This window comes from Dipodomys spectabilis, unplaced genomic scaffold (assembly GCF_019054845.1).
Source record: "Dipodomys spectabilis isolate Male_0828 unplaced genomic scaffold, ASM1905484v1 ptg000098l, whole genome shotgun sequence".
NCBI classification, from domain to species: domain Eukaryota; kingdom Metazoa; phylum Chordata; class Mammalia; order Rodentia; family Heteromyidae; genus Dipodomys; species Dipodomys spectabilis.
Window position 1 is genome coordinate 17,445,961 of NW_024870775.1, and position 26,066 is coordinate 17,472,026.

The 26,066-nt window shown below is 48.0% G+C and overlaps 1 protein-coding gene and 1 pseudogene across 2 annotated transcripts in view; both read right to left on the reverse strand.

Moving 5' to 3' along the window:
• Positions 1-26,066, reverse strand: part of Wnk2 (WNK lysine deficient protein kinase 2) — a 116,079-nt gene that overhangs the window by 16,314 nt on the left and 73,699 nt on the right. The window contains exons 14-25 of one of the 2 annotated variants that reach the window (XM_042686853.1): positions 25,575-25,743; positions 25,378-25,494; positions 21,841-22,011; positions 21,659-21,704; positions 20,934-21,053; positions 10,853-11,682; positions 10,317-10,398; positions 8,067-8,155; positions 7,295-7,968; positions 4,391-4,605; positions 3,219-3,389; positions 2,287-2,385 (exon numbers count right to left, since the gene is read on the reverse strand). In XM_042686853.1, coding sequence (XP_042542787.1) covers positions 2,287-2,385; positions 3,219-3,389; positions 4,391-4,605; positions 7,295-7,968; positions 8,067-8,155; positions 10,317-10,398; positions 10,853-11,682; positions 20,934-21,053; positions 21,659-21,704; positions 21,841-22,011; positions 25,378-25,494; positions 25,575-25,743 — 2,783 coding nt within the window. The remainder of the gene's footprint in view (positions 1-2,286; positions 2,386-3,218; positions 3,390-4,390; positions 4,606-7,294; positions 7,969-8,066; positions 8,156-10,316; positions 10,399-10,852; positions 11,683-20,933; positions 21,054-21,658; positions 21,705-21,840; positions 22,012-25,377; positions 25,495-25,574; positions 25,744-26,066) is intronic. The other variant, XM_042686854.1, reaches the window with a different exon arrangement.
• LOC122113636 lies at positions 14,474-15,237 on the reverse strand (annotated as a pseudogene).

Here is a 26,066-nt window from a genome sequence, read left to right on the forward strand (position 1 = left end):
TGTGTGTGTGTGTGTGTGTGTGTGTGTGTGTGTGTGTGTGTGTGTGTGTGTGTGTGTGTTGGGACTGGAGAAGTGGCCTGTGTGTGTGTGTGTGTGTGTGTGTGTGTGTGTGTTGGGACTGGAGAAGTGGCCTGGAGCTAACCTGGTAGCTGGGCCATCATTTTCCTATTTATGAACTATACAGCAAGAGGTACCCGGAGCAGATGCCTACCTGAACTTTACGGGAAGAGCCACTGAGAGAACTGGGAAGAGGTGTTACAGTATTACCTGAACACAGCCAACCCTGGCCCAAAAGGGATGGGGCTGTGAAATCACAAATCCACAGAGTTCGCAAGGTCCTGGTAGTGACACACACCACATTCAAAGCCACCCAGCCAAGTCTACATAGATATTCCTTTCTTCTGGATTTTAATTATTTATTTTTTTTGAAATCTTGGACTAATAATTCAGAGTAAAACAACCAAAAACTCTAAAAGCACAACATTGGGTAGAGGAACAGTGCCGATCTCAGAGACATAATTGAGCTATGGTTGGTTGGTGAACTACTTGATCCAGGTGCCTGGGAAAGTCACCATGTATTCTGCTCGGGTTCCCATGACCAGCCTTTCTGAGGATGGAAGACACACCTTGATACCCAGGTGCTCTTATCCCTGGTAACGAACTCCAGCAATGAGCTGCATGCACACCAGGGACAGCAAGAGAGTCATTTGGCAAGCAGAGGCCACAATGAGGCTGGAGGACAGGGATGGGGTTGGCCTGCTGCAAAGATGAGGGATGCACAGAGGCAGTCCTTCTAACCTTTTCCCATCTTCAACTCAGCAACTGGCCAGAAGCCACACAGATGCACCACCAATCAGACATCACTGTGGCCCCAATGAAACAGACTATTAAACAGATTAGAAATCACGGAGAAGTCCTCAGCATTTTCACGTGGCCTTGTGCCCTTGACTGGCCTTGCCTGGAGACTGATGACGCATGTGGGCCTCTGATGAGGAGAGCAGGGAATGGCAATGGTCACCTACTAAAGGCATGGCCTCTGGGTCCCCACAAGGACAATGTATCTTTATTGTACAAGCAAAAAGTCACATGCCCCAAACCAGCATCTCCAATCCAACTGTCAAAAAGCTCTAGTTTTCCTTTAAAAAGACAAAAAATAAAACAACCCCTAAAACTAAAAACCCTCTAAAAATCCACAGCTTTTGATTCATTTGCCAATTGTTGGGAGGGTTAAAAACAAAATGCACAATGGTGGGCGGCCTCAAGCAGGTGTGCACTCCTGGGTACTGGGGCACACAGCCCAGAGTATCTGAGGAAGGCAGGAAGTGGGTGGTTGGGTGGTTGTGATTTGGTAGAGGTTTGAGGAGTTGCTCATTGACTTCATTTCTGAGAGGTCACATGGGGTCAGAGGAAAACACACCAAGCAGGGTGCTCCAGCTGGGTGGGAGAGAACAAGGGACCAGGCAGGATGTAGGTTTCAAAGGAATTGCCGCGGGAGGCAAGTGTTAAGTGTCATCTTTTGGAGTTGGAGTAAGCAAAGGGTGTGAAGAGATCACAGAGGAAGCAGGACCTTCCTGCATGGTGCCAGAAGGGTCTGGGGAGCATGTTCTTGGGTCTGCAGTACTGGGGATATCAGGGCCTTTTGCATGCTTGGCAAGGGCTCTGCCACCAAGCTATATCTTCAGCCCCTGGAACACATTCTTAGCATCTCCGCATGCAGGGAATGGGCTGGGTGTTGGGCCTTGGCCTCCAGCATAGAGGTTACACCCTCTGGGGACCTTTACAGCTGTGTTGACCCACTATATGTGGGTCTTCAGAGTTAGGCATGTGTGCAACACACTGTGCACATAGAGAAGGTTGGGGTCGCCTTTTTGTTGTCACTGGAACTGGGGACGAGCAGACATGTAGAGTGGCCACAGTTGCAACAGAAAAGAAAACTACATTCAACATAAGAAAAACGAAATAAATGAGGTGATGGGAGGGATGCAGAATGCCCTGGCCTGCGGTGGGGGTAGAGGGGCCGTGGCAGAGGCAGGCATGCTGCTGCACATGCTTTTGGTGCCCAGACGCAGCCAAGAGCATACACACAGCTGTCTGGGGCTGGGGTGACTGTGGGCAGTGGTATTCAACAGGAAGGGCTCTGGGGTCCACCTTTCATATGGAGGAAGTGACTTCAAGGAATGGGGGGAGGCATCCTATGAAATGCATGAGAAGTAATGAAGACAGGGGATGGGGAGGGGAGAAACCAAGGGCTGGGAGGTGGGAAAATACAAAAGAACAAATACAGACAGATGGACACAGATACGGGTCCACTGAGGAATCGAGCACGAGGCTTGCTACTAGACTTATAGGCCCCTCTCTCAGACGTTGGGTGGTAAACCGTCCAGCCTGCAAATGAATATAAAGGGAAGAAAACAGAGAGACACTTATCAAGTATAGGTTGCTGCGATTCCTTCTCCACACCAACAGCCATAACAGCCTGTAACTTAACATCCACGGCTCCATCTAGCCCAGCCCGAGCACCAAAGCCACTGACCATGGAATGGGAGGAGGCAACAGTAGGAGCAGAAGAAAAGCGGCTCGGAGGGGAGGGGTGGGTGGGGTGGGGCGGGGCACCTGGATCAGTCACCATGATTTCTCTGGACAGAGATGGTGAGGACAGGAGAACGCCGTATGGAGCAGCTGCTGCCGTCCACAGCAGCGTTGATGAGACAGCATTTCCTCCTCAGGGCCAAACTCCCAGCTTGAGAGCTGAGCCCTTGTCCCCAGCCGTCCCCTGTGGACTTTGGAAGGACCTGGTGGGTGTTTAGCACCATCAGGCTCCACTGCAGGGATGTGGGTGGGGCAGGGCAGCCAGTGCCTAAGGAATGGGCACTATGGAACAGAGCAAGATGCCAGGTCCCATCCCCTTCCCAGTCATCGGGTTGACCCCTCCCAGTCTTGGCCACTTCCTGAGACCCACTCTAGCAAAAGCCACCACCTGCCTCTGAGCCGCTTACTCTAAGACCTGGTGATGGTAGGGCAATTACATTCTTTGTATCCAAAGATTATGTCTTTTTTTCCCTTATCTTCCTCTCTTTTTTTCTTTTTCTTTTAAACAAAGCTGCTTAGCAGCCTTGGCTGTGGCTCTAGCCCCCTCCACACAATCAGGTGAGCTCCTGGGACACCATTGAGCCCTACGTGGCTGGCACATGCTTGGAGACAGGCAAGCTGGAAATCACCTTGGCCACGAGCTCCGCCTCCGTCACTGGCTAAGCCGGAGCAGATGTCTGTGGAAAGGGAGGCTCGGACGGAGCAGGGCTGCTGGGTCTGAACTGCCTTGGCGCACGGGTGCGTGCTGGCGTGGGCAGGGTCCTTAGCGGGAGGGCCTCTGCTGGAGTCAGACAAGTGACCTGGGCGGGGGGGAGAAGAGGGGACAGGCACCATGAGGTGCCGCCAGGCAAGGGAGGGTGAGGGTTGGGGATGCTCCCTGCTCTTTGCTGGGTGACCTTGGGGGAAGCTGAGTCTCCTGCAGTCAACAAATGAATGGCCAATCTCCTGGATGGGAGTGTTGGGAAAGATGAAAGGAAGTGCCCCATCCCTACCAACCCCAATGCCATGCTGGACCTATGCTATCCAAATAAGTGACAAGGAGACACACACATGAGTTTAAAGTAGCCTATGCACTGTAATGAGTCTCCTTTTAGCTCTGTTAAACCTTTACAATTGTGGTCAGGGAGTGCTTAGCGTTAAACACCTTGCCGCCTAGCATGCCTAGGGGTTCATAGGATCTCCACACTGGAATACTAGGACTCAGCCCTGTACACCCTGAGGTGCTGCTTGAGAGGCCTCAAAGGAATCCTCGCCATACAAGGACACTCCCTAGAGCCAGGGTACTACAGCACTAGGGCCTAAGTTCTGGACATCATCATTGTCAGGCCTGAAGGGCATGCTTATCCTATCCTTGCTCCCAAAAGCAGCTGCCTGAAACCCAGTGAGCAGGCCAACTGGCGTATGCCTGAGAAATGAGATCAGAGGAAGCAGCCACCTTCTGTCCTAGTTAGTGTCCTACAGAGAGGAGCAGGAAAGGAGAGTGGCCTTGGGCTTCCTCGGCATACCTGCAGCCCAGAGGTGGCTAAAGGTATGTACCCTTTCATTCAGGGTTGAGGTCTGTCTCCATGCAGGCCCTGCCTACACACAGGCTCTGCATGGAGCATAAAGGCCGAGGGCCTCCTTGGGCCTTCAGTAACTTCTCAGCTCCAATGAAAGGGGATCCAGAAAGAAGAAAACCTCAAACATTCTTCCAGGTCTGGGAGCATTGCACCTACACAGATCCTGCTTCCCAGGCTCACTCAGGGGTTCCCCCAGCCACTCCTGATAAAGCCCCAGTGCAGCCCTCCACCCAGCAGCCGACCTGTGCTGGAAGCCACGACCTTGAGCTGCTGCACCAGGGGGTTCAATAGCTTGCCAGCCTTCAGCTTGCTCTTGCTGGTCTTCCTCCGGCGGCCTGTTGGGGGCGCCGTGTGGAAGAAGCCCACATTGGGTGGAAGTGGCTTGCCCAGGCGTCGGTATAGAGCCTCGATCTCCTCCTTCTGCTGGCTCTGCAGCTCTGAGATCTCCTTCAGGTGCCTGGAGGAGGGGAAGAGAGGGAGCAGGGCGGATGGGCTTCCCCTGCAGGAGGGGCCTGGCTGTGTGAGGAGAGGTAGAAGCCTGAGTCTCTACCTGAGCTATTCAGAAGGGCTTTCAAAGGCACACTTACATTTAAGACAGGGATAACACCCAATGGCAGGGGAGTCAAAGGGTTTTAAATTTTCAATGATGACTTCTGTGTTGTCTCACAGCCGGGGAGGCATGGAAAACCCATGCACAGGCTTATGTCTGCAATTAAAGCCATATGTACTAGCACAAGTAACAAGAAAATGAGCTGGTTCTTGAAGCTGAGAGGCTACCTCATTTTATCAGGATCATGAGTTGTAACTGCTCTGTGCAAATCAATGGAGTGAGTGGGAAAGGTAACTCTGGGGCAGGACATGTTGCTATTTGACCTAGCTGGATATCATCCCATTGGTCTACTGAAGAGGGCTCTGTTTGGGGTTATGACATGGGTGGAATGCAAGTGGATCACTAGTGGTGAGCAAGGGTGATCTCTAGGACAGCCAGAAGACAGTGGTCTCTCAAGGGCCTCCCTGGGGAGGGAGCTGTGCCCTGGGCTTCCTTTCTCACTACTCTCCTCCACCTCACACTGAGCTTCCAGACACTAACACCGGAACCCACAGGGCTCCAGCTGCTCCAACAAGAGGGTCATGGTCCTTTCTGTTCCCCATCCTCAGCCTATATTCACCTTTTAGACTGGGAAAATGGGTAGTTTTCATGGTTAAAAAAAAAAAAAAAGGAGAAAGCAAGTCCTATATTTACCTTCTGTGTCTTCAACAGCTGCGAACTTAAGTTTTATAAATACGACTTTCTTTAGCTAGTAAAGAAAATCAGTAAGTAAAAGGAAAAAAACACCACCAAGTGGTTTTTTTCCCCTACAAATTAAGAAGGGGAGACAGAAAACTTCCATTTGCATCAGATTCTCTTTGGAAAGGGAGTAGGTTTCCAAACCTACTGGGTCAGTCCTCTTCTGCAGGACTTCATGACAGGTTTATGCCAAGGCTTGAAGTTTGCGGCCCCAAACTGTTCTTCCTCATTGGCTTCACTTTGGGGCTGCCCCTGGGTTCAGGCTGTCCTGGCCTGCTCTCCACAGGGCTCAAGAGTCCTGGTGGTACAGAACTCCTAATGTATGTGTTCTAACAAGGTGCCCAGGGGGTTCTGATGCAAGAGCAGTTTGAGAACAGCTGGCTGAGTCCTGTCAGATATCATTAAGTCCCCTCCATTCTGAATTGAGGTTCAAATTCTTCCCTATTCTTTCTAAAAGATCACACCTTTCCATTCTGCTCCCTGCCCCTACCAGGCTCTGTTTCTCCCTTTCTTGGGTTCCCTTCTTTCCTGATGCTTCCTAGACTCCTCCTTCCTTTCCTCTTGGCGATTAGGCACCATACTGTCTCTAGGCTCCACCCGTCTCCAGCCTCACTATATCTAGCCTCCACCCCATCTGTAGGCTCTACTCCTTTTCTAGGTTTCACCCCACTTCTAGGCCCTGTCCCTTATTTCTACATCTTAGTCAGTTCTAGGACCTTCTCATGGAATCTGCCCCTCTCAGATTCTTAATGCCTCCTTCAGTTTCACGCACTGATGTTCTCCTATCCAAACTGACCCTCTCCAAGGATCCCTTGGAGAGGGACAGCCAGACTGTGGCCTAGCTATGCTCCCCAGGGGACAGTCCCACTGAAAGACTATGCCTAGGAGTCCTCATCCCTTTGTGCCCAAAGATTCTTAGTGGTGCCTACAATGGTCCTCTCCACCTTCTTACTGCAGTGCAGGCTTTGCTGATTCTTCCTAGTGGTATAACCACTGGGACTGCATTCTTGAACCCCTCTAGGAACAGCAGCCCTTCATCACCCTGCCCTTCTGCCTTTTTGCCTTTCTTGGCTACAGCTTGCCCCTCTTTGGCCCTGGCTTTGGCTCCTGTGGACACTTACGTGTCTTCCATGTCTTCTACCCTCTGTGCACTAGGACCTGCAAAAATGTCTCCGATACATCTGTGATTTCTGAATCCACTCAGAGAGCACTCAGCAAGCAATCTGCTCTTAGCCACTGGTGTGCTACTGGCTGGTGCATATGCTAGAAGCTGCCCTCTCAGGCTCCTATGCCAACAACCCCAAAGGAAAGGATATCTCAGATGGCAACTAGAGGGACAGAATGAATTGCTGAATGAGTTAGAGAGAAAGAGAAGCAGAGATAAAATGACAGAGACCAGATACAAATGGCAAAGAGACAGAAGTAGAGGGGGTGGCTAGGACGGTCCCTTTGTCATGTCTCATGAACACACTGAGATGTCTTCCCTGAAGGTGACAAAGGAAGAAGCAGACTATGAAGGGGAGGAGTAGCCCTGCCCAGTGACAGGAAAGATGCTGATTGGGAGATGCTCCCACAGGTATCCACAGTGACAGGTCTAAGCAGGCTTTATCACTGACCCGTCTCCCTCAACATTACATGCAAGTGTGTACTGCCTCTCTAGGGTATTAATTCCATCCAATAGTTTGTAGGGCCCAGAGTAGGCAAAGGAAAGCTCACCACCACTACCACCACCACCAGCAACCACCACCACCACGTCCACTAACCACAACCACCAAACCACCACCAAGTCCACTAACCATAACCACCACCTCCACCATCATAACCACCACCTCCACCACACCATGACACCATCACATACTTCTCCCGCAAACTGCGCAGCTCCTTCTTGATGTCTGCATCCTCAAACTCTGAGTCATTGTCGCTGCTGATGTAGGATGACTGGGAGTGGAAGGAGGTGACACTGATGGTGGGGACCTTCACGCCCACCCTACTGGGTGTCTCGGGGCCCAGTGAGCCAGCCCTCGAGGACCTGTGCAGGAAGGCAGTGGCCTTCTTGACGAAGTCACTGGCCACACCTCCACCACCAGGGAGGGAGGACTGCTTCTGCACGGGAGGCCTCCTCCTTGGGCATTCGTCCCCAGAGTCACTGGATGCGGGCTCGCCCACACCAACCTCAATGGAGGAGGCCGTCTGCACCCGTCGCACTGCCAGCTTCATGTCGGGGCTGGAGGGAACCTCATCCAAGTAGACGTCAGGTGGGGCAGAATACCTCAGGCTTTGGGGGGAGGCCAGGGTCCACTCGTCCTGTGTACTAACCACCGAGAAGCGGCCCACGGTTTTGGCTGGTGAGCTGTTGTCCTGCTGCCCTGGCCACTTCCGGGGGGACCCTGCGGCCCGAGCTCCATGAGCCTGGCTGCCCTCTGTGAATGTTCCCAGGCACCTCTTCATGGGCTCTACCAAGGCTTCCCTGGGGACCCTGCCATTCTTGTCTGTGGGATCCGTGTGTGCAGGGCTGGCAGAAATAGGGGCATCCTTGGGAAACAAGTGGAAATAAAGAGATGCCCTGAGAACACAACCTGAAGCAAACCTTCCCAGCCAGCTGAGATTCCTGTCAAAAAAGTCCCCCTTACCTGGGGGGCACTGGGTGCTGCAGGTGAATCTGAAGCCACTTGTCCTCCATCACTGTCACAGCCCAGTGTGTTGCTGGAAGATGACTCTGCTGTAGGGACAGGGACAAGATCACCAGAAGGGGAAGAGACAGATGGTTGCTAGCTGAGAGACCCGTGTTGAATGACCTGGGAACAACGCTGGTTGGCCAGGAAGCGAGAGCTGGTGCTCTAAGGGGCTGAAAATAGTGATGCCCTCATCTCATGGCATCTTGTACATGCCACTTCACAGAAGGCATCTACAAACCTGGCGAAGGGAAGAGGCATTATTAGCCTCTAGTGCTCCAGGCCTCTGCACATCTGATAGAATGGCTAACACCCCATTTCCCTAGCTGCCTCTGGCTTAGGAGGCTCTCCCTGAGCACACAGTAGGGCAAGTTCTACCCTCCTCCTATGGAGTTAGGGACTGTCCACTGTACTACAGCTGCCCCCGTGCTCTCCATGTAGAGGTAGAGAAACCTATGCTCTGCCAAGATCCATTTAGATATTCCTAGCACCATCCACAGGCCATACAAAGTTATCAACACAGGCAGCCAAGCCAAGAAGTATACATGTCTGTCCTGTAAGTAATTTCTTGACCTATGTAGCCTTCAGGCTGAATGTTCTCCACCCTAAAGTAGGGCCAGTATGGTTATACAAAGAGGTTATAATTCCATATATCAGGTTATGAGTACAGTACATCTCAATGTCATCTCTTCTATCATCCTCACCCATTTTCTCCCTTATAGTATGTTTTTGACCATCTTCCTGCTGTTGCCATGAAAAGCCAATGAGATAAGTTCAAATAGCTGATCACACCTTGGGTGGAGACCCTACCTAGGTCAAGACCTCCACATGCAAAAAAAAAAAATCATGAGCAGGCTGGGGCAGGAACTATGTCAACATGCTGTATGGGAAGGATCTAATGCAGAGGAATAGAGATTTCTCCTAGAAATACACACACACAGACACACACACACACACACGCACACATACATCTGCACTACATATTCCATGTAGACATATATTTCCAAGGAGATGAAATCTAGTCTCTATCATGTATCCCCAAACTATGGGCAACACAGGACTGTCCTCACCCCTGTGAGTGATGTCATACACCAATCTTTGAATATCTTGAGGACTGAGGTACTCAAATAACTGCATTTCTTCTATCTGTTTGCCAGAAAAGTTTACCTGTTCATCTGATGTTGAGTCAGCCTGGAGCTCTCTGCTCATGAGTTCTGTATTCTGAGAAGAGTGTGGGTTTTGGAGTGTAAGGTATATCATTTGCAGGCTACCCAAGCTCAGTTTTTTCATCTGTCAAAGGATCCCTGGGATGCCTCTTACACTGTGAAGCCAGCCCCAGATGGAGTGACAGGAGAGCTGATAGGTAGCAAGGCAAAGGCTGATCCTGCTTCTGCCCTGTCCTCCCCAATGCTTTTCTAAGTGTAGTGTCTAGAAACCAACACAGCTCCTGGGTGGGCAGGTAGAGTAGGATGGTTCCTTTCAATCTACAAAAGCAGCCTGGACTCTCAAGGGCTATAAGCTGCCAATACACACTGAGGTTTCCATTTCTAAACTCAGCTACAACCCTGTCCTTATCTTGCCAGGCCCTAAGAAATTCCAGGCTGAGAAAGAAACTTTGCACTTCTGAAGGTAGACAGCTCCCTTAGGATGGAGACTCAGGTGTTGAATCATAAAGCAAGAAATTAGAGCAGAAGAGTCCTTCCCACCTACTCGCCTGAAGTGCATAGCAGCTAGTGCCATGAAGGAACTCAGCAGACCTTGGACCATTTCAATAGCATAGCTCTGGGAGCTGAAGAAACAGCCCTACGCCATGCTTGAGCCAAAATAACTATGATGTAACTTTGCTGAAGCAGCTCAGGGGCCTGGGATATCCTCTGTGTTTAGCCATTTGTCATCTGAGAGCTTGGGAACCAGAGAAATGCTCTGTATAATATCCCAGCACCCTTCCCCTCCTCCTAGTTCTGATCGCAGCTTTCATCTGTTTCTACAGATAGGATTTCTGTCCTTGGAGTGTGAGAGAGGTTCCTTTAAGATTAGTTTTGGCAGACAATGAAGTGTCTAAGTCCCTCCCTCTCTAGAAGCTATATCTTTTTATCTGGAAAAGATCATTTTATCCTGTAATGCATGAAGGGTAAGGGTGTAAATGCAGGAGGTCTGGGCCCAGGAAGACTGGTAGCACAGGGTTAGGTGTGATCTTGAGCCTGTTACCTGTTATTGATGAAGATGCACCCTGTTCCCGCTCTCCATCTGCTGGGGTCCATCCTGCAGGAGCTGTTTCTGACTTTTCCAACTAGAAGAAGAATCAAACAAAAAAGGGAAGAATTGTGAGCTTGGCCAGTCAACATCTCAGTAGCATATTTCTTTCCTTTTTTTTTCCCCCTTAGGTCTAAGATCAGGGCTTGAACTCAGTACCTACATCCCCTTTCAATCACTGAATAGTGCTTTATCAACTGAGCTGCACTTCCAACACCCCCCCCCCCCCCCACTAGCTTAATTGCAAATCTGTTTCCTCCTGTATCTGGAGCCATCCTCAGTCTGCCCTTACCATGAGACAATTGGACTGTGTTGCCTGGAGCCACTCTGCCCCCCTCCCCCTCTTCCCATTTCCCTCCTTACATTGCTAGACAGAGGCCACTTATGCATGAGTGGGTCACCCAGAGGGCCACACGGGCCCTGGGGGAGGGCAGCTCTGCATAGCTAGGATTCCTGCCCACATTAAGTCTAGGGTGAGCCCTGCCACTCACCAAGGGTTGGGGCAGTTGGGTAAGCCCAGGATCTCCTCCAAAGACCTCTCCACGAGGTGGGTCTCCTCTCAGGGGCTCCAAGGTGAAGTCTCTATCACACACCTCCATGGGAGTCCCAGCAGAAGCTGAGGAGGTGGGCACATGCTCCTGGTAGAGCAAGGTCCTCAGTTTCTCATCCAGGCTCTTGATGGTGCTGTCCACAAAGCCCATCCTGGGGGGCGGCCCTTCTCCATCTGACTCCAGGGCTGAGGGTGGTGGTGGAGGAGCAGTGGGCCCCAAGGGGGGGCTGGGAAGCTGGGGGGCAGCCAGGGTGATGGCCCCCACTGTGGAAGGCAGCAGGGATGGTGGCTGACCCACAGCAGGCTGCAGTACCCCGCTTGGTGGGCTGGGCTCCAGTGCTGAAGCAGGAAGGGGATCCTTTGGGGCGCTGACCTCCCTAGATGAAGCAGGCTCCCCCAAAACTGTAGGACAGCAGGAGGTCTCTGTAGCTAGAGTATAAGGTCCTCTGTCTGTGCTGAGGGGCTGTGGAGCGAGTTGAGCATGGTGAGTCTCAGCCAGTGGCTTGGGTGTCTCACGCTCATTGGCTCTCCCCTGAGGGGTCCCTGGGCCCCCTGCCTGAACAGCAGTCCCTGGTGCTGGCTCTGGTGTGGCGCTGGCGGCTGGTGCTGCTGTGTCTTGGAGTGCAGTAGTCGTGGGAGGGGAGGATGGTGCCAAGGAGGCTGATGCCCCGCTGGAAGGGTCACTGGGGCCTGCCTGGCTCAGGAGCTGCTGAGCAGCTGGGAAGCCAGGTTTTTCCTTCAAGGACAGCTGGTCTGTGTAGGGCGCTGTGTCTAGAAGAAACGGGGAAAATGCTTTTGTATCCACCTACTCCAGTCCTACTCACATGAATCCTTCCCTGCCAGGAATGATGTCTTTCTTCTACCATAACCTGGCTGTGGCCCAGCACACTGGTTCCTGTTTCATTGATGTGCTAAGTCTTACTTCCTGTCCATATTTGACTTCTGTCTGGCCATTGCCTTTCTGAAACACCTTCCATGGGTCTCTCAATGGGCAATTCTCACCTCCAGTCTCTGTCAGCATTTGCCCTTTCCTACAGTCCTTCTGCAGCATGTGACTGTCAGGTGTGGCCCATTCTCTATCATCAGTCTGTATACATTCTGGCCTGCAAGATAAGCTCCATAAAGTATGGCTCTTAGCATGCACTGGCCCATTGGACAAAAATCTTCCAAAAGAATTTCTAAAGTTGAGGTGTATTAAGTAGGAAGCTGTGTATCTTTCCAAAACCAGGAATGGAGGAATGAGAACCTTGTAATCCATCAGATACCTAGTCTTTGGTAAGCTCACAGCAAAGGACATCATATGTTGCCAAGTCCAGCAAAGGGTCCTGGTAAAGAAGGAACTTGGGATCCTGACAATAACACTCTAGCATCTACCTGGAGTGCTCAGAGCTTTCTCGGCACTTGCAGCAGTCTGAGACGAATATACTGTGTATAGCCTTGAAGTCCTACTTTAAAAAACAACTCTTTTATCTTTTTAAAAACATAGACAAAATGTATGAAACAAAAATGTAAACCATAACAAAGACGGGAGTAGGGAGTTACATGGACCCTGAGATCTCCCTTAAGCTCCTAGACTCACACCACACCCTCCACTCTGAAAGGTGAGAAATTGAAATAAACATGTTCTCATGTATGTCTATGGTTTTGTCATGTCTCTCTAAATATCATCCTTCTGCTTTGCTGGGTTTAGCATAATCTGTCTGTGGAATGGTACTGTATTTATCTTTGATGTTTGGCTTCTCATTCACCATTGTTCATGTGACATACACCTGTGTGCTGTTCTGTTTGGATACATGCACCCATTCTATATTGGTACATGGAGTTCTGTCAATGCTGGACCTCCATTAACATGAAAGCACACTGTGCCGATGCCCAAGTCTTATCAGGTACACATGGTGGGAGCAAAGGGAATGCAAGTTGAGGACCTTTGGTCTCAGTAGAAGCTGCTAAAAGCCCTTTCAGAGTGTATGTGTGGGAAATGTCCTCTTCCACTGACAGCCTCCGAGTTCCCCTAGGGCTTCCTTCCCTCCTCAAGTCAGCCTGGGAGTATGTGGTAGGGTTTTGCTGGGGTTTGCTTGCACTTTTAACCGTGGTAACAACACTTAACAGGAGATCAGACTTCTTAAATGCTTAAGAACACAATACCATACTGGTAACCATAACCCTGTAGTATACTAGCCTCTAGAATTTACTCAGCTTGTATAACCAAAATTTTATGTCCACCAAATAACAACTCTGTCCCCTACTTTCTCCTCTTTCTGAGTGTGACTACTGATATACCTTCTCTAAGTGGAAAGCATTCAGTATTTATCCTTCTGTGACTGGCTTATTTTATTTAGCATTAGGCCCTCTGGCTCATTCATGTTGTAGCACATAGCAGGATTTCTTTTTTAAGTGGCTAGATGGTATTCCATTGAATAGCCATATAGACTGGGCAGAAAGGCCTGTAGATTGTATTGTGATCCTACAGGTCTTAGTAGCAAGGATTATAGGTGTGAGCCACCAGTACCGAATGGAGTTGAATTTGTTTTTAAAAATTGTTTTTATACTTGACATGTACAGACTTTTTTCCTTGTCATTATTCCCTAAAAAATACAGTACAACAATCATTTACAGAACATTTACATTGAATTAGTTCTTACAAATAATCTAGAGAAGGGCTGAGAATATGGCTTAGTGGTAGAGTGCTTGCCTGGCATTCAAGAAGCCCTGGGTTTGATTCCTCAGTACCATATATACAGAAAAAGCCAGAAGTGGCGCTGTGGCTCAAGTGGTAGAGTGCTAGCCTTGAGCAAAAGAAGCTCAGGGACAGGACCCAGGCCCTGAGTTCAAGCCTCAGGACTGACAAAAAAAATCTAGAGATGATTTTGAGACAATTTAACATATAAAGTGGTTACACATAGGTTATATGAAAATACTGTATCATTTTATGTAAGGGACTTGAGCAGTCTCAGGTATGGGAGGGGAAGAAGTGAGGGATGCTGGAACCAGTTCCCAACAGATTCAGAAAAATGACTGGACTTACATGTAGAATGACTAGACTGGATAACTGGATGACATAGTAATTGCACATTTACTTTTTAAAGTATGTATCACCATTTTCCAAAGTAGTTATACTATTTCATACAATGTATGAGTTCTGGTTCTTCTACATACCCATCAACACTTTTTTTTTTTTTGGTGCTGATACTGGGGCTTGAACTTAGGGCCTGGATGCTGCCCCTGAGCTTTTCCACTCAAGGTTAGTACTCTACCATTTGAACCACAGCTCCACTTCTGGCTTTGAATCATGATCCTCAGATCTAAGTTTCTTGAGTAGCTAGCAATACAGGCATGAGCCACTGGCACCTGGTTGAGGTTAGTTTTTACATTTTATTTTATTTTTGTGCCAGTCCTGGATCTTAAACTTAGAGCTTGGGCACTATCCCTGAGCTTTTTTCTTAATATTTATTGTCTGTCAATTTTCATTTTCCTGAAGTGTCTGCAGACCAACAGCTCAAGACCATTCGGTGGTTGTTCTCATACCCATTTGATGGCCTAGGCAGTAGCCACCTCAGACCCCTCACTGGTGGGGCTGGGTGCTCCAATATTCAGTAGGGAACCACTGGCACCTTACCCCTTCCAACCAGTCTGGGACCTCAGGCTGGGTGGCAGTGAGTGAACTCAGGAGTGGGGGCATTCCATTTGCCATGAAATTCCTCCTGGGTCACTGTCTTTTCAGCTGTACCCTGCTCTTCCTTTTCCATTTGTTCAGAACCTCCAACAGGTGCTTGCGGGAGATGGTGCCATGCATGGGCAAAGCTTCCCAGGCAGCATCTACCACATCGGACCCATGGAGTCAGGCCTCTTGTTGTGTGGGATGGCAATGCCCATGTAGCTCAGAGATCTGTGTTACATAGTACAGTAGTGGGCAGGTTGATGTAGGACACCTCCATGAGAGGCTGGGGATTGGGCCTGGGGATTGGTCACTACCTCAGAAGCCAGGGTTCCCAAAGGCTGCATGGATCTGGTTAGTAAAGGTTCTGGGTGTGAAGTGGCCAGCAGCTATGGGGTGGCCCTGGTGGTAGTGGCAAACTTCAGTACACATGCTGGCCAGTATTCCTGGAGGAAATGACACTGATGGCAGCAGGGTTTTCAATGGTAATAATGGCAGATACTGCCAGTAGAAATTTCTCACAGGTCCTCTTCAGATTGATGATGCAGCCAGGATCACTTCCTTTTGTAGAAGTGCTGTTACATCTGGAAGTCAAGGTTGGTGCCACCTAAGTGGATTGCTGCTGCAATATCCTCCTCCTTCATTTTTAGGATATCAAGGACTCTGGACATTGTGTTAGTTTCCTTTTAAGGAATCAAGAACAAGTCCCTGTATGAAGCCCTCCCTGGGTAGTGCAGAAAAGTACTGAGCATTTTATTGCTCAAGGCTAGCACTCCCCCACTTCAGCCGCAGCTCCACTTCTAACCTCTTGAGTAGCTAGGATTACAGGTATGAGCCACCAGTACCTGGCTGGGGGTTAGTTCTCTCTTTCTCATTTTTTTTTGTCAGTTGTGGGGCTTGAACTCTGGGCCTGGGTGCTGTCCCTCAGTTCTTCAGCTCCAGGCTAGCACTCTGCCACAGCACCACTTCCGGTTTTGTGAGTGGTTTATTGGAGATAAGAGTCTCATGGACTTTTCTGCCTGGGCTGGCTTTGAACTGTAATCCTCAGATCTCAGCCTCCTGAGTAGCTAGGATTACAGGTCTGAGCCACTGGTGCTGGCTTGGGGTTAGTTATTTTTAAGACAGGGTGTTGTGCTTTTTGCACAGGCCTGCTTGAAGATCCTGTGTCTCCCACTATTTTTTAAAAAATATAATCAGTTTGCTATTCTATTTTTTTTCTTTTTGGTTCAAGATCAGGACTTGAAGTCAGTACCTATTGCTTTTGCTTATTAGCTAGCGCTTTACCAACTAAGCTATGCCACCGACCCCTACTATTCCTCTGTGTGTGTGTGTGTGTGTGTGTGTGTGTGTGTGAGAGAGAGAGAGAGAGAGAGAGAGAGAGAGAGTGCTTGAATTCAGGGCTTGAGTACTGTCCTTGAGCATCTGTGTTCAAGGCTAGTACTCTACCATTTGAGCCACTTTCAGCTTTTGGTGGTTCACAGGAGATAAGAGTCTCATGGACTTTCTGCCTAGAAAGGCAGACTTGTTTCAAACAGCAACCTCAGCCTCCTGAGTTGCTAGGATTACAGGCATAAACCACCAAAGCCTGGCATTGTTTGTACATTTTAAAGGTCACTGGTTTCTTCCTTTTAAAAACATTTTTCTTCATTCCACTTTGGGTTTATTTTCACATCAGTTTTACTTGGTTCTTTAGAAGACTGCAATATTGATTTGAGACCTCTGTTCTTGTCTAAGTACTTAGTACAATGTATTTCCTTCTAAGTATTACTGTAGCCATACCTTACAGATGTTAATAGGTTGTATTTTTGTGTTAGTTCAAAAATGTTTTCTAACTTTCCATGGAACTATTTTTTTCAGCAATGATTTAGAAGTGCTATTTGCTTCTTAGTTATAGCAAAGAACACAATTGATATTATTCACTTTGCTTTCATTTGTTAGGTTTGTTTTCCAATTCAGGATGTGGTAATGTTCCATAAAGACTGGAAAAGAAAGTATGTTCTGTACATTTTAGTACTCTGTAAACATCAATGAGGACAAGCTGGTTGAGAGACTCAGATTTGCTGCATCCTTGCTGATTTTTTGTCTGGTTTATCTGCTACTAAGAGAGGAGTACTGAAGTCTCCAACTACAATTATAGAATTATCTCTGTTTTAGTTCTGTTAGGGGTTTTGGTTGTTCATTTCTTTTGTTTGTCTCTTCTCCTCTTTGGACTTCTGAGAAAGGATCTCAGTAGGACTTATGAGAAATAAGACCAGTATATAGACCAGGATGGCCTTGAACTCAAAGATCTTCCTGTCCTAGCCTCACTTCCTTTCACTTCCTCCCCTTCCCTGGGATAACAGGCAAAAATTCTGGGTTTGTTAGTTCAAGATTTTTTTTTTTAGGGCTGGGAAGGTGGCTTAGTGGTAGAGCGCTTGCCTTGCATGCCTGAGGCCCTGGGTTCAATTCCTCAGCACCACATAAGCAAAAAGAAAAAAGCCGGAATGGCGCTGTGGCTCAAGTGGTAGAGCGCTAGCCCTGAGCTGAAGAGGTGAGGAACAGCGCCCAGGCCCAGAGTTCAGGCCCCACGACCAGATCCCCCCCCCCAAAAAAAAGATTTTTTTTTTTTAGTGCCTGTCCTGGGGCTTGAACTCAGGGCCTGGGTACGGTTGCTGAGCTTTTGTGCTCAAGGCTAGCATTCTACCACTTGAGCTACAGCTCCACTTCTGGCTTTTTAGTGGTAATTGGAAATGAGTCTCATGGACTTTTCTGCCTTGTCTAGCATTTAACATTGATCTTCATATCACAGCTTCCAGAGTAGATAGGATTATAGCTATGAGCCACTGGCTCCTGGCTCTCTCCCAAGATTTCTAAAATTTTTACTTCTTTTTAGACATCATGGCTTCTGGAGAGAAACAGGCAGTCATCTGACTTATGGTTCCTTTTTAGGTAATAAATCATTTTTTTCTAATTGCTTTCATGGTTTTTTTCCTTTGTGTTTAGTTTTCAGCAGATTGATACTGTGTATAGGCATGGCAATTCTTAGATTTAACCTGTGGGAGGTGTTCTTAATTTCTTGAATCCCCAGGTTTATGCCATTTCCCAAATCTGAGTTTTCAGAATTACTTTTTACAAATATTTTCTCAGCATTGTACCTTCTCTCCTCTCCTGGAACTCTGACACAAGTATTAAATATTTGATTTTTGTTTCACAGGTCGTTAAAGCTCTTTATTCATCTTATATTTTAGTTAGGTTGCTTTTCTTTCTTTCTTTCTTTTTTTTGTAGTGTGGGGCTTGAAATCAGGGCTTTTCATTCTCTCTTGGCTTTCTTGCTTACATCTACCATTTGAGCCACTCCTCCAGCTTGGCTCCTTGCTAATTGCACATGGAGTACAGGCTTTTCTGCCCTGGCTGGCTTCAAACCTTGATCCTCCAGTTTTCAGCCTTTTGAGTAGCTAGCATTATAGGTGTGAGCCATCATTGTCAGACATAGATATTTTAATTCTCAATGTTAAATTCTCCATTTCTTCACTGTATCTTGTATTTCTTTGCTGATACTTTCTACTTTGCCATTTGTTTCAAAACTGTTTCTGAATTTTCAAACATATTTATAATAGCAGCTTTAGGTTGTCAGATCATTCCAACACCTGTATCACCTTTAAGTTGCATCTGTTGGCTTTTTCCATGGAAGGTGACATTTTGTGGTTTTTCACTTGCCAAGTGATTTTAGATTCTGTTCTCAACATCTTGAATGATACTATGCAATACGTGTTTAAATTCTATGGCAAAGGTTGGTAGTTGTGCTTTAGCAGGCAGTCACAATGGTTAAATACAGACTGGAGTTATGACCTGTCTTCCATGGACTATGGTTATAGTCAGTTCCATTTTCAGTGATTTTTGCAGGTCTAATCTGATCTGAAACTTGTGTCTGTCACGAAGAGGCCAATCTAGAACCTGGGTGCGGTTTTATCCATTAGCTCATTTCTCAGTGCTATTTTTTTTTCTTTCTTCATTATTGGGAACGAAGCCCAATGCCTCATGATTGCTAGGCAGGTGCTCTGAACTATACTTCCAACCCTTTGGCTTTCTTTTGTGTTTCTGAGTTAGGGTCTTATTAACTGCCCAGGCTGACCCCTAATTCAATCCTTTTGCTTCTGCCTCCTAAGTACTTGGGATTACAGATATGTGCCACTGTACCTGCTCTTAAAGTTTTTTGTATACTCATTAGCATCCAGTCCCTGAATACTTACACACAGTTGGGGGTACACCTTGCAGTTCAGCTTGATGCTGCTTTCTGAAGCTCCTCTCTGTGTCCTCCTGGTATTTTCTGGTTCTCTTGGACTTCCTGTTGAACCTCTGGCCCCAAACCGATGTGGTTTATGTTTTTGGTGCCAGTACTTGGCTTGAACTCATGGCCTTGAACTCTTGCTTGGCTTTTCACTCAAGGCTGATACTCTACTATTTGAGTCACACCTCCACTTCTAGCTTTTTGCTACTTAATTGGAGATAAGATTCTCACAGACTTTTCTGCTCAGCCTCTTCTGATATCAGTAACTAGGATTACAAGTGTGGGTCACTAGCACCTAGTTAAACCACCCATTTTTTATGACTGCACTAGGCAGTGGAAGACAGAAAAAAAAAATCAAAGCAACAGGTCTGGAGCCCTGGCTCCACTCCACAAAGAGGAAGGTTCTCCTCGTGATTCTGCCTGTTGTAGGCTACTATTATCTGCTGCTGCCCATAGATTTGTCCAGGAGTTGGAAGTACTCTGAAGGCTTGTTTTTTCCTGTGCCCCTGCCTGCTCTAGGCATACCTTCAGAAGAGCCACTGTGGGGCCAAGATTCCATGCCTCTCTTTAGTGGCCAGGTAGCTGAAGCCAAGTTCAACCTCTCTTACAGGAATAGGAGATAAACCCTGAGGAAAAGGGGCCAAGACCAGGCTTCAACCTCCACTGACCCTGGTCTGATAATTCTTCCTATCTTGAGATTTCCAATTCCTTCAAGAAATAATTTCCATAACTTGTCAAACTCTTTTCAGTCACCCACTGTGGTTGTTTAATGTAAATCAACACATCTGTCCCTCAGTTTCCATTTTTTTTAATGGACAACCTGGCTACGAAAGGTTCCCAGAGGTTATCCAATGTGTACATAAAGGACGAATATTTAACTCTGTTGTCATTATACTTGCCTTCCTTTTTCCTTTCCTTCCTTCCTTCTTTCCCAACCCCTCCCCCCTCACCCCCTTTTCCTTTCCATTCTCCTCCCTCCCTTCTTCCCCTTTTTCTTAGGGACTTGGGCTTACTAGGCAGGTGCTCTATCATTTGAAATATGCTCACCGCCCTTCTTGCTTTATTTTTCAGATAGATCTCATGTTTTGGTCTGGGTCTGGCCTCAGACAGTGATCTTCATGCTTATATCTCCTATGTCGCTAGGCTCATAGGTACATACCACCATAATTGACTTTTGACTGAAGTAGGGCTCTCTTAACATTGGATTATAAGAGCGAGCCACCACACTTGGTTGTAACACTTTGCTCTTACTCTACACCACAATGTCTCTTCAATCTCATGTCACACTAAAGTTTACCATCCCTTTTCAAAGGGATTTTGCTTGTAGCTGGGAAAGTGTACAGTACGAAGAAGAGATAATATGTGAAGACAGTCTCATTTTTAAAAGTTATTTTTCCCTGATTCCCCAGGCTAGGTTAGGCCCATCCCTTTGGCTAGAGTGCATCCTGTCTCTGTGGGTCACTGGGGATTTTATTATAGAGCTGACCTTTTCCTTTTCATAACGATTCTCTAAAAGTATATAGGACATCGAAATTAATTTACAAATATTTTTCATGAATATACATTTATGTTATCTTAGATTACTTAATTAGCAGCTCTTTTCTCCCAAGTGTTAGGGAATTATATTGAAATTTATTCAAATGACTATGTTCTGGTTTCCCAAAAGACCATAAAAGTCAAGATTTAACTAAGAGTACAAAGGGCAAGTTTACAGTTATCTGTACAGACAGGTGACGGCCCAGGTGTGGATCAACAGTACTCACTGATCACTATGCAGGTTGACAACTGAAAATCAGACAGTCTCAGGACTGAGTGCGACTCTCCCTTATCCCATGCAAAGCAGGACTCACAAGGGCAAGGGTCACTAGATAACACTGCACAGAAAGGGCAGAGCTCATTAGCACATGCCTGTGCAGTTATTGCTTCATTTGTGTGGTGGAGATGACAGGACTTAAGGGATGCTGCCTTTACTTAGCTGGTCCAGGGGAAAATGAGGAGAGAGTCCCATTGGCTGCTCCAAGCTTCGGGATGCTGGAAAAGCACTGCACATCAGAGAAGGGTGGCTAAGAGGAAGCCTGGGGGTTCCTTGGCTGCTCCTACCTTGGCTGGCTTCTGGCTGCAGGGAGCTTATCGGAAGTGGAGGGGAAGCTTCAGAAGCATCAGCTGCTGGGTGCTCAGCCACTGGACAGATGATAAACCACCTCTTCCCTGTGTGCAGAACTAAGGAGCAGAACATAAACAGTGCTGAGGGAGAAAGTATCTTTCTTGACCAGGTAACCCCTGGGTATGTATATGTACTGTATGTGCCATGGGGACTCCAGGGAACTTGCCTACACCTGTGGGAAGTGATCCCAATGGTAAGGGGCAAGGAACCCAAGTTCTCTCTCAGAATCCTAAATAGTTTCCTCCATGGTGGTCGATGAAGAGTGTCTAGAGAGTGCTTCCCTCTGCTTTTCCCTCACACAGAGGGACAAGCGGTAGACAGACAGCCCAAGGAACCCCATGGGCAATCTGAGACTCTCAGCAGTACCTGACTGGGGCTTAACTCCTAGACTGCCCAAAGCACCAGCCTTAAAAGCAGTAGTGTTAAATTAGTGTACAACAGCTCTTCGGGGAAGACAGCTGTTCCCAGATGGAGACACTTGTCACCACACACTCCCCCACCCTCCAAGTGCAATGGCCCAAAGCCTCTGCTTCCATGCATACCAGGCACCTTTATGGAACCTGTGATGCAAAGCAGAAGGATCTAGGAAAAAGGTGCTTTTCAGAGGCTTCACTGCTTTGGTAGGTGTGACCTACCAAAGGTGTGGTGGGGGCAGACTCACCGTTCTGTTGGTACACAGGGGCATTTGCTTGGGACTGTCCACTCTCCTGCATAAGAGAGAAGGACTTGACGTCAGTGTGTCCCCATGCTCACAGAGAACTTCCTGCAGAACTTCCCGCCTGGATGATGCATCTACCCTCCCCCACCAATCCGCCTCTGCTCCCTGGGGACCTAAGTTCTCACCTCCCCTGCAGCCAGGCCGCAGGTGCCCAGGTGTGGTGGGCTGGCTCCTGCATCAGAGCCATGGTCAGCATCTGTGTCCTCGCTGAGCATATCCTCTGCCTTGTCCATGACATCCTTCATCTGCTCAATGAATGTTTCACGCTCGGCCGGCAGGATGAAGTCATGCTCCACCTGCAAGGGGCCATGGGACTGCTAGTGACGACATGCCGCATGCCACAGCTGCATGGGGGCTTTATGGGGATGTATGGCTCTCTACCCTAGACTCCAAGGGAAGCATGGCGAAGAGACATGTCTCCATACAGACGCTGCACAGTGCAAGAAGCAGATGGCTCCAGTGACAGAGCAGAGCAGTTATTGAAGAATATACCGCACCCACCATAATGCCCCATGTGGCAACACCCTTCCTGGAGCCCTAAGGTAAGCACTGTCCCCCCTTAAGGGCTCTGTCCATGAGCTTGTGTGTATTTTCCACAACCTGTGGAGATTGGCTTCCTCATTAAAATCTCACCCTATAGCCAAGTGGCCTTTCTCAGTGCTAAGTCCAGAGAGCGTGTTTCTAAAATCAACCAGGCTGCCCTGATATTCGACATGGAAAGGCTGTTCATACAGACCTGTGGGTTCTGGCCTTGCTCCCGTGCCTCTAAACAGCATTGGCAGTGTTATAGACTTTCCACCTGCACCTTGGATCTGGATGTCCAAGCAAGAAGGCTGTCTCTCCACAGTGTGCATCTAGCCATGCTGGTGGATATCCTCCTGATGGCTGGGCCTGAGATCATGTACCCCTTGCTTCCCACTAGGTCCTAATGGCCACACTGCTCACGTGGAAGAATTTTCTATCAGTCACCAGCACCTGGAGTAGGGCTAGGGCTGAGCAGGACACAGTCACTGCCCTCAACTCTCATATAGGTTCATTGTACACCACTGAGTCCTGGGCTGCTCAGGCAAATGGGATATAGTGCATGTCAGAAAAATCATCTGATAGCTCCAGGGTGACTCTAGGGACAGAGGTTAGCTGTTCCCTGCACAGCAAGGTTCAATCTCTGCGTTTTTCAAGTCACAGCACCTATTTTCTACTTATATACTCCCTGATACCTAGTCCCTGCTTGAGATATCCATCCTTTTAGATCCCTTTATGGATGGATTCCAGCCCCGCGCCCCCTCTCCAAAAAAAGCTGCCTGCATAATAGAACTCTCCTGACACCCTGTCCCTCATAGATTCCTTCCCAGGAACAGCACAGTGCCCACATCCCTGAGATGTAGAGCTAACATTGTCTTACATGATGTACCTTTTAACTGAGTATAGTCAGGGAAAATGACATTTTTTGTTGTTATTGTTTGTTGGTCATGGAGCCTGGGCTCTTCTGCTCAAGGTTAGCATTCTACCACTTTAAGGCTCAGTGCCATTTCCGGTTTTCTGGTGGTTAACGGGAGCTAAGAGTCTCATAGACTTTGCTGCCCAGGCTGACTTTGAACCTTGATCCCCAGATGTCAGCTTCCTGAGTAGCTAGGATTACAGGTGTGAGCCACCAGAAACTGAGAGAAAGTGACACTGTTTGAAGGCAGTATGTCATGGTCATTATTGGACCTCCAGTTGTGACACAGTACACTGAGTGCAAGTATACACAGGATGTTCTACTCTGTGAACTAGGGCCTGTTATTGTGTCCTGCAACACATGCACTTAGTAAAAAAAAAATGTAAAGACCTCAAAACAATTAAAAGCAAAATAGTAAATAAAAACCTAAAAAAAACCCACAATCAATGCCAACTTAATCCAAACATCCACATTCCCCGACTTACTGCAGAGCTGGAAGTAGATCTTCATCAGAATAATGAACTCAAGACCTAACAAAATCTACCAGTGACAGAGCAGTTAGGGATATCTGGCACTCCCCAGGGAGAAGCTTGTCTGAATAGTGCACAGCTCCACCAGCCATAGCTCTCCTTCCCATTGGAGTCTCTGTCCCTGGGGCAAGAAGGGACTGTGAGGAAGAGAGTCGATGGAGCCCAACAGAGGCTTCACAGCTGGGGGGATGGGCAAAAATTGTGTATTCATATCGGGTCTCCTTCATAGAGATGTCTTAGATGACTTAGCTTTGAAGTGGCTAACTCATCATTATGCAGGGACTTGTGTGTGTGTGTGTGTGTGTGTGTGTGTGGGCACATAGGCACGTACATAAAACAGCTGCCAAAACCAAGAGGACATTAACATGCAGTTCCTACAATTGTTGTTTGAGTGAAGAACAGTTAGCGAGAAATAGGACTGATGGAATACTGCAGCAGTGAGAGATCAAAGGACTGCTTCACAGACGGTTTGTTATGGTTCAAGATATATGAGCAAGCCAGACACAATGGCTTAATCTTACAATCCTAGCTACTTAGGAGGTGGAGATTGGAGGATCTCAATTTGAGCTACTCTGATGCAAAGGAAGTTTGCAAGATTCCATTTACTCAATAGCTGGACACAGTGGTGCATGCCTGTTATCCAGCTATTGGGGAAGCACAATGGCTGGGTTCAGTGGTCCCTTTCTATCATACCCAGTGACAAGAAGGAATGTAAGTGGGAGGATTGTATTCTAGGCTAGCTCGGGCATAAAATGAGACTCTATTTTGAAAATAACCAAGATCAAAAGGGACTAGAGCGATAGTTCAAGATGGGTAGAGTACCTGCCTAGCAAGTACAACTTTCTGGTGACCTTAACAGTTGAATTGTTGAAGGCAGTAGCCAGTGGCCACATAAGACAATTAACATTGAATTAAATTTCATATGTGCTCACTAATCATGCTAGGCCTGGTCACTGCACTTGATGGCATCTGGAATGAAGGGCCACAGCACCTATCACCAATGTCAACTGTTTTTTTAAGACATGCTTCCTAAACTCCCCTCCTGTGCGAATGACAGTCTAGAAAAGATATTATCCTGTCATGTATTCATCAATGGGCCAGGAAATCTGCTCAACATAAGTGTATCCTTTTTGCCCTTGTCTTTGAGTGTTCTCGGCATGATAGTTTCTGAGGCCCAAGGTTCAACTCATGCCAGGGCTGGGTGCTGGGGACACAGCAGGATGCTCTGGGAGCAGGGGAAATAGGGTGGAGAGAAGCCTGTGAGTGACAAGGTGCTCACAGCAGGGACTGTTAGTGTTGACAGAAATGGGGAAACAGGGGTGGAGTGCAGGGCTAGGATCTGCACTTCCACTGGGGAGGCTGACGGATAGTTCTACACAGGAACATAGGATAACAGACCATGGGCTTGTTGTTTCCCTTTGCTTAATCTCAGGGAGAGGCTAAGGTGTGGTAAAAACACCATTCGTGTGCCATTATGAATACATTCTTCAAGCTGCTCTCTCACACTCAAGAACATGCAGGTACAGAGTGCCATTGTTCCAGCTGCAGACCAACAGCTCTGGGGGCAGCCCCCCAGGCACTGATATTGATGCACAGGGAGCCTAACACTTCTATGCAGGGCTGAGCTTGATATACTTGCTTCTACCTGTGCCCAAGGACTACAAGGAGATGACGTCACCCAGGGCCAGCCTTACCATGTATGTGGCAATCTCATCAGGGGCATCCCCATCCAAGTCAAACTTGAAGGTGACCATTTTGTGGTTATGAGTTTCTAGCTGGCACTCCACCATCTTGTCTCCTGTATTGCACACCTGCAGGAAGCAGACAGTCAGAACGCAGGGACTACGGTACAGAACACATATGTCAGTGTGTTCCATATCCTAACACTCACATTCAGGATAGTTAAACGAGGGCGACTGGCCCTCTCCTGGCGGGAGCGGGCACGTGTGGACCTGCGGTGGTGTTTCCTGGCAGATCTGCCCTCCAGCCTGCCCCCTCCAAAGGCGCCTTCACAGCTATCACTTTGCTCTCGTCCAGAAGTGATATCAGAGCCACCATAGCTGAGTGAAAACCAAGAATGTTAATGGCATCCACAGATGACCAGCATGTCTACTATAGCCAGGATAGTCCAGCCTGGGAACTTTTAAGAGGACATGGGGACTCCTCTTTTCCCTGTAATGCCTATCTTAGATGGCTCAAGGGCCAAGCAGAAACAGATTCCCAGTCACTGGCTGCATGACTATGGCTCTCTAAACCTCCTTAGTTGTGATTCCACCCCTGTGCCTTGCTTTCTCCATTTGAGCAGCCATGACACAGCACTTATTCAGGGCTGTTGTGAGGGCTATGGGGGAATCTAACAGCACCCAGATTTCTAGGACAGTGG